The 8,688-nt window shown below is 57.9% G+C and overlaps 1 protein-coding gene across 1 annotated transcript in view; it reads right to left on the bottom strand.

Moving 5' to 3' along the window:
• Cacna1g (calcium voltage-gated channel subunit alpha1 G) overlaps positions 1-8,688 on the bottom strand; it is a gene marked incomplete at its 5' end in the record, with an annotated part of 56,339 nt that overhangs the window by 29,540 nt on the left and 18,111 nt on the right. The window contains 2 exons of the mRNA XM_033763102.1: positions 24-209; positions 888-1,039. Coding sequence (XP_033618993.1) covers positions 24-209; positions 888-1,039 — 338 coding nt within the window. The remainder of the gene's footprint in view (positions 1-23; positions 210-887; positions 1,040-8,688) is intronic.

The raw sequence follows: 8,688 nt of genomic DNA on the forward strand, positions 1-8,688 counted from the left end.
CCCAAGGGCCACTCCCCGCCCACCTAAAGATGAAGATGAACAGCATGAGCAGCATGCAGAAGGTGGCCACGTTGTCCATGGTCTTCATGAGCACCACGAGCTGCCGCTGCAGCGCCGGCAGGAAGCGCACCAGCTTCAGCACCCGCATCAGGCGGAAGGTCCGCAGCACCGACAGGCCGCCCCCCTGCTGGCCCACGATCTCCCACACACTGCGAGGGGGCGGACAGGCAGCCTGAGACCCCGCCCTCCACCTGCTGCCCGCCCCTTCGGGGGACCCAGCACCTGAGCCAGCCCAGCACAGGAGGAGGAGAACTGGATGGGCCCTGGGTGCCCTGAGGTGGTGAGGGTTCCAGGGGGCAGCGCAGCCCCTAGCCCCCAGCCCTGCCTTGAGAGACAGAGCAGCCCCCTCCCCAAATCCGGCCCATGCAACTGCACTGAGGTATGAAATGTGTGCTTTGTTCTTCAGTGAAATCTAAAGCCAATTTCAAAAAGCAATAAAGCATTTCTCCTGGCCCTGGCCTGGGGGTCTGCAGTACTTTCTCAGTCTTGGAAACCCCAAAGCAAGTTGCTGGTGTGTGTGTAGGTTTCCAAGCCCTTTGCAAGCAAGGACAGCAGGCCAGGCCTCCCTCTTCCTCCAACTCCTCTCCAAAGCCGAGTCCCTAATTCTCATCCACTGGGCAGGGTTGAGGACAAGAGGTAGATGTGGGGAGAGGAGAGGGGCCTGGCCAGAGGATCAATAGGCCCCAGTCCCACAGAACCAGCTGTGCCCAGGAGAGGAAGGGCTGGAGCGTGGGGGCCACAGAAGGGCCCTCACCTCGGAGGGGTGGTGGCTCAAGGGCCGAACCCCAGACTCCTCCTCCCAGGAAGAGCCGCGAGGCACGCCGTACCTGATGACAACGATGACACCGTCGAAGATGTTGTAGGGATTCTTGATGTAACCGAAGGGGCCGTACACGAGCAGCTTCAGCAGCATCTCCAGGGCAAAGAGGCTGGTGAAGACGATGTTGCTGATTTCCAGGGCGTTGGTGAGCTCCTCGGGCTGGAGGGCAGGGGGGCGTGAAGCAGCAGGCTCCTCCCTGAGCCCCACATCCCAGTTCCCCTCCAAACATGGGCCCCGGGGAGAGAAGAGGCAAGAACAGGGACGTGGGGTGTGGATCACGCGCTGGGGCAGCTCCCTCCAGCCATTCCCCATGGCCGGTCTGAGGTCCCGGGGCACAGGCTCACTGAGGGCCCATGTGTGCTTTCTTCTCTACTTCTGATGGGTGGAGCACGTCACGCCGGCAAGGTGGCAGGGGCCGGCAGGGCAATGGTGCCAGCCGACATCAGAGGGCCACGGCCAAGGCTTCCGGTGCACTCCCAGTCACGTGGGCCCACACACAGTCACACAGCTCCACACTACTCCTTGGGCCAGGCAGGCCTGTGCTGGATGGGTATAAAACTGTGCTTGCTTCCTAGACACACACACAGGCAAACAGGAACACACATCTAGCCACACACACACACACACACACACACGCACACGCACACGCACACACAGGAGGAGACCCCTAGGAAGAGGAGCCACCTGCAGCCTCAGCTCGAGCCCAGAATGCCTGGGATAAGTCCCAGCCTCTCTGTCGCTCACTCTGTCACCTCAGCATTGGATTCCCAACCTCTCTGTAAAATGCTGGAAGTAATTCCTTTGATGCACCTACCCAGGGTCTGGGACTGGGACCAAGGACACAACCCACAGAGGGCCTCAGGAGAACAAATGACAAACCCCATCTCATCTGCTGCTCAGCACACCGGTGCCCTGCCTTTCAGCAGGAATCACCCCCTGGATGTCTAGCAAAGCGCCAGGCAAATGTGGCAGCCACACGCCCGCATCCTGGAGCTCATGTCCAGCTGGAAACAAGCTGTACACACACTGAACAGCTGGATAACCACAAGGGGACTTAGACCCTGCCGTGGGGCAAAGTCAAATGATCCAGAAGTGAACCCGGGAATTCAGGGGAGAGAAGGCAGGTTAACGGTGAACATACTGGCCAAAGCTTAGTCAGAACGCAGGGCTTTAACCCCGAAGGGTGCGTGGGTCTCCCCGAGGGTGAGAAGGACAAACGGGCAGCAGGAGCCCGGTTCTGGCTGGCAGAAGAGGGGGTGTGGCTGAGGACGAGATGCAGGCCCAGGGGAGCCCACTGACAGGGAAGGTCAGACCCGAAGCCCAAAGTCCAGAGTAGCTGCTAAGAAGTCTGAGTTACAGAAATAGCCCACTGGGGCCCTGGTTCCATCCAACACCTCCTCCTGCTTACCCAGATGCCGTGTCTGGCCGCCCAAGCCTGGTGCCAGGTCCCAGGTGTGGCCAAATGTATCCTAATGGCCCCGTCGGTGTGGCCAACCTGGGAGGGAGGTGAGCAGAGCTGGAAGGAAGGGGTTCCCACTCGCAGATGAGGGGTGTCCCATGGCCACTGGGAGGAGACGCACTCAGGCCACGCGTGGGGCTCTTTCCCAAGACAGGGGTACAGCCAGGGTCAGCAGTGGGAGCAGATGACCAGAATGTGAGTGTGTCGGGGAGCTGCTGGGGTACAGAGCCCAGTGTTCTCACAGATCTTGAGCAAATCTCTGCTCCACAGACTGAGTGGAGGCAGGAGGGGGCACGGCCACCTGATCTACTTAACGGAATCACACCGAGGCAGGACCTTTATCCTCCAGCGTGAGCACGGGGCAGGAGGTGGGGAAGTGGCCCCTGTCGGTGTAGATGAAGCCCAGAGCTCAGGCCCCTCCTGGCAAAATGGACCCCACATTCAAATCCGCTCTGACCAGCGATGGCCAAGGGTCCCGCCTCCTGGTCACCCTCTACCTGCCTGGGCTTCCACCCCAGACTGGACAAAGATGACAGGCATGGAGGACGCAGGAGTGATGCCTCACACCATGCCACCCACATAAAGGCCCTCCTCACCTTACAGGTGAGCGGGAAAGGCTGAGATGGGGCAGGAAAGCCCAGGACGGGCCCTCACCCCACTTCACTGATGATCCCAGTAACAGGATTAGACCGTCAGGACTCAGACCCGAGGCACACAAATGGATGGGCTCAGTACATAATGCATCTTCTAACGTCGATGACATTATATTTCAAATCAACTAAGATGCATCCACATAGAACAGGTGAGGCCCATTGACAATAGGGGGATTTATGCCACGTAAATTATATGAATTGAGAATGTCTAATCTGAAAATCCAAAGTCCAACATGCTCCAAAATCCAAAACTGTTTTTAACGTGGAACCGACACCACAAGTGGAAAATTCCACCTCATCTCCTGGGATGGGTCACGGTCAAAATACAGGTGTGCTAGAAATAGTCTGTAAATTACCTCCAGGAGATAGAGACAGGAAAGTAAGAAACATAAATGAGTTTTGTGTTTGGACATAGGCCCCACCCCCCACCATTCCCTCACGTGTATGTAAATATTCCCAAATCCAAGACATTTCTAGTACTGAGTATTCTGATATTTGCTTGTATTTTTTGTAGTGCAGGCGATCAAACCTAAGGCCTTGTGGATGCTTGGCAAGAGCTCTACCACTAAGCCATATAACTCAAGCCATGGTACCGAGCATTCTGATGGAGACATACTCCATCTGTACTTCGAAAAGGCTACCAAAAATAAAAATTATTAAAACTTTCTAAAACATGGCTGAAGGCACTGTAGCTTTGGCTGCATACTTAATTCAATGAGTGAAATCCAAAAGGGCATGGGCCAGGGACTTAGCTCAGTGGTTCCCACCTGCCTCACAAGCACAAGGACCTGAGTTCGATGCCCAGTACCAAAACAAAGGGCAAAGACTGCCTATGTGGAGAGCCTATTCTCATCCGGCCCTGATGGCATCAAGAGAGCCCCCTGCTCGGCACACAGCACACCTTGCTCACCTGCATGGCCCTGAGAAGCTCACTGAGAAAGACAGAGAAAGGCCCCTTGAAGTCTGCACCACTGCTTGGCGGGTGGGCAGCAATGGCTGAGGCTGCCACCTCAGCCTGCCCAGTGGACCTGGAGAAGCAGGGGTGCCTGCCAGGCAGAAGGCGGCCTGGGCGCTGTGCCCTCTCTCCTGTACACACACACTTGGGACCTCTTCTTTTGGAGCCCAGGACTCCCCCACCCCAGTGATCCAGGGGAGAAAAAATTTCCCTTCCCCCAGGCAGCCAGTTCTGCCCAAGTTACTAAATCAGAGGCTGGGAATGTTTTGCCAACACAGGACAGGACACAGAGACACAACCTTAGCAACACAGTGGCCCCAGGGACTGCGGCCTTAATTATGGCCACTGCTGCCTGGAAGGGGCAGAGCAGGGCAAGTGTCTGCCACCGCAGCTCTGCTGGTCTCAAAGCACACTAGGCAAGGATCTTTCTCCTCGATTTCACTTCCTCCATGTGCACAACCACAGAGGGAAGGACCTGAGCCTCCTATATGGCCTGGGGGGTGGGGACTGAGGCTCCAGAGGTATGGAACCCGACAGAGGTCACATGGCTCCCCAGAGAGGCACGAAGCTGGTCTCTTGCACTTTCCTCACCATCTCTGCCTTTGAGACACTTCCCATAATGCCGTCCCAGCAGGTACCCAGAGAAAGCTCCCAGGGATCGAACACAAGCCCATCGGGCAGCTGCAGGCGCCCTTCCCTGATTCCCGGATGCAGGCTCCCTTTCCAGGGTCTCGGCTGCAAGGACTGCTGTGCACGATGTCAAGGTCCAGTGGAGACCGGCGAGTGGAGGCTGCAGCCTGAGCTGCTGCACCGCTAAACCTCTGTGCCCCACCCTGAGCTGTCCCCTTGAAGCAGTTGTGGCCCCAGGTAAGTGGCTCAGTCCTTCTGGGACCAAGGGACTCCCTCCGGGACTCCCTGGAATCCACAGCATTGCCTTCAACCTCAATTGCCCTTTGAAGTGCTCTCTGCATGCAGAACAGCTGTGATCCCAAGGTGGGACAGGATTCGATGGCAAGAGGCCTCTGGGCCCTGAGACTTTCTACCTTTGTGACCCTGGGCTAGTCCCTCAGTGTCTCAGACCCCCAGGGCCCTCGTGTGTCACACAGGGGGACACCACCTTGCGATGCTGCTGCTTTGCAGAACAGAGACCTGAACGCCTGCTAAAGCTCCCAGCCCTGGGCTAAGAGTGGGTAGCCCCGCGGGCTGGCCTCACGGTGTGGCAGCACTTTTGAGCCAGGATTGCCCGGGAGCTCAGACCTTGCTGAGGGCAGGGGCAAAGGGTGGAGGAGGCCGAGGCGGGAGACATAGAGGAAGAAATCTTGTGCAAGGCATCCCCAGGACCAAGAGCCACATGTCTGCCTGACCAGAGAGTGGTAAGGGCTGCACAGGAGAGGGCTGCAGGGTGGACGGGCCAGGCGGGAGCCTTGATCCTGGGTCAGGCTGGGCCTGCCTCCACCCAGAGCACCGCCACTGAGGCTGGGGGAAGGGTGCAGAGCGCAGTGTTAGGAAGATTAATCTGGCTGCAGTGGTGTCTACATGCAGATGGCTCTGAGGGGAGAAACGAGACCAATTAGGGGACTGCAGCAGGCCAGACAAGAGACCGGAGAGCTGGCCCGGCAGCTAGCAATGTGCTTTTCCCAGGGAAGATGTGAGGGGTGACAAGCCAGAGCTGATGAGGGTTTGGGACAGGTCCTGTCCCAGCCACCATCTCTCAGCTTCCCCACGTCCGACTCCTTGGCTCGCCTTCCCTCTGCTTTTAATGGCCCTGCCTGCTGCTCCAGGGATGGGACAGGGGTCACTGAGCCAGGGCGACATGGCACTCAGTCATCCGGAAGGCAGGAGGGCCCAGGGAACGACATATTCCCTCCAGAACCACGTGCCCACTGCACCCAGAGGGGTATCCCTGTGTCCCTACTGCCTCCAGAGACCTCAAAGGCTCCCCTAGTAAACACACAGGCCACTCAGGTCCCTGCTGGGCCATTCCTGCCCTCAGCCCCTATTCCCATGCCCACCCTGGCCTCCCACCTCGGGGCTCTGGGCCTGCAGCCAGACTCCTCCTCCTCCCTCCCTAGACGGGAGCCACCCCTCACACCTGCACTGGGAGCTGACCGCTGCTCCTGGCCTCTCGGCCTCATCCACACCACACCAACAACTCCCACAGCCTCCTCTTGGCACTGCCCAGCCTGTGCCAGCCCCTCTGGCCTCACATCTGGCCTCCCCTGGCTTTCCTGGCCCTGCGCGGCCAACCCCTGCCTTCCGTCTCTGCCAACATTCTGCAGGGTTCGGCCTAGCCCACTCCCTCCCTCGGCGCCTTTCCTCCTCCATCACCGCACTCCAACTCCCCAGCTGTCACTGGGGTGTAGACAACACTAAACAATCTCTCCGAGCCCCTGGCTCCTCATCCAGGGAGCCAAGGCCTGCTTGATCTCCCTCCCTGCATGGCCCGCAGCCATCTCAAACTCAGCCACTCCAAAACAAATCCTCTTACATTGCTCCTGAACCTGCTCCTTCCCCCAATTCTGGGAACCTTGGGGTTGTCTAGGATTCATGCCCGCCCTTCACTCCTCCTGCCAGTCAGGTGCCCGGGCCACAGATGGGGTGGCTAGTGGAACCGTCCCCACCTCATCCCCTCAGCCCCAGTGTGGGGTCCTCATTGTCTCTGATGGCCCTTCTGCCCCGACTGGAGGCTCTGGCTTCCTTCACCACCACCGGGCTGGACTCCTATCACCCTGCTCAAGCGCCTCACATCAGCCCTGTGCCACCACCACGGTGTATTTCCCAGCCAGGCTGATAATGTCCCCTCGGCCGTCCTCCCAGACCTCTCTGCCCTTGACTCCAGCCGTCATCCCACCCATCCTTCCAGGCCCTCCCCAAAGCCACCTCCTCGTTGGACATGACAGTACATCTTTGTCATCCCAGCTACTCAGGAAGCAGAGGCAGGAAGATTGCAAGTTCAAATTCAGCCTGGGCTACTTAGCAAGACCCTGCCTCAAAATAAGTTAATTAATTAATAAAAGGGCTGAGGGTGTGGCTCGGTGGTAGAGTGCTTGCCCAGCATGTGCAAGGGCCTGGGTTCAATGCCCAGCACTGCAAAATAAAAAAACAATGAAAAAAAAAAAAAACTAAAGGTGCCTCCTTCACAAACCCTTTCAAGTTCCTTGCCTGGGTATGAGCACCCCTGCTTGTTCCCCAGAAGTGCCCCTCATAGCAGTGGGCATGGATTGTCCATGAGACAGAAGGGCTTTCCCATTAGAACCTACATTTCTGGGGTGCTCTGGCTCTGCTCCAGCCCCGTGACTCCCAGCGTCATCTTCTCACGGGTGTGCCCAGGTCAAGTTCCCACATGGACTTCGGGAAGCCTGGGGCACCCCCCAGCCAGACACCTCCCAAACAGCACCCTTCCCGACCCCTGGAGAGTGTGGACACCGTCAGCTGTCGAAGAATGGTCCCCCAAAGGCTTGCTTGTTCCCCAACTCCACTTCCTGGAGGACAAGGGACTGGCTTGCAGGGAGGTGTCCATAAACCCCAGCACCCAAAGGCCACCATTGGGGTGTCTGTGATAGTTCCCTAGCATTCAGGAGAATCACAGAGCAGTCTGACTCCTTTCAAAAGTTGAGACCTATCACATGTGTCCCACCCCACCCCACCCCCAGCCTTCCGAGCTGGGAGCAGCCGTCCTACTCACTTATAAATAGAAACCCTCTCTGGACACGTATCTGGAGTGACAAGAGAGGCCCAGGGTCTGAGTGGCACTCACAGTCATCCCTGCCCTGTCTTCCGCGGCCTGCAAGGCCATCTACCCAGCTCCTTCCATCTCTGTCCACCTCTCCCCCACCCCTCACTGTGTGAGGTTAGCACTGCACCCCGCTGTGACTCAGCCAGGAGGGAATGATTAGGAGGTGCCTTGTGTCCCCGAGACCCCGTCCTGCAGCTCCCTCCCCTCCCATTCCCAGATGGGAGCCCGGATCCACGACCACCTCCTTCTTGGGCTCCCACATCCTGCTGGATATGGGGTCAGGGTAGCTCCTGGATCTGCTCAAGCCCCGTGCTCTCAGCGACCCTCGCTCCCTGCCTGCCGAGAGCCAACTGGTGCCGAGTCCCGAAGACTGAGCTGCCTGACAGCCCTCCCAGCCCCTCCTCTCCACCTCCAGGACAAAGAGCAGCACAACAGGCTGGACCCCTGCAGCAGCCTCCTTCTGGGCTCCCTGCTCTTCCCTTTCCTTCTCTCATTCCCTCCCACCTGGACCTCCGGAAGCCCTTTGATAAAACAAGCCTGGTCACGATGACTACGACCTGCCTAAATCGCCTCTGATCCTCATATCAAACCCAAACTCCTTCCCATCTTCTTAGGACCGGGCCCTCAGTTTTTTTCCAACCTCATCTAATCACCCGTCCATCCCAGGGGCATCCAGGGCCACACACATCCTGAACACCTGCACTACATTTGGGTGTCTGGGCCTCCCCCTTGTGCCCCCTGTGTCCCACCTTCCATCCCTCCCCGACTTCCCCAGGCCCATCCTTCAGATTCAGCGCAGAATGCATCTTTCCCCAATTTCACACTCAGAGACAGGTTGAGAGCTCGAGCAATGGTGGGAGCATATTTATACCACATAAATTGGTGAGCGCTCAAAGTGAGATTTGTTTGGGTTTTTGAGGGCTGGATAGTAACCATTCCTCAGCACACCACTTAGGCCCAACTCTGATGCACAGGACATGTGGGATGGGTGGATGGATGGATGGA

This window comes from Fukomys damarensis, unplaced genomic scaffold (assembly GCF_012274545.1).
Source record: "Fukomys damarensis isolate Sample0158 unplaced genomic scaffold, DMR_v1.0_HiC HiC_scaffold_13, whole genome shotgun sequence".
NCBI lineage: Eukaryota > Metazoa > Chordata > Mammalia > Rodentia > Bathyergidae > Fukomys > Fukomys damarensis.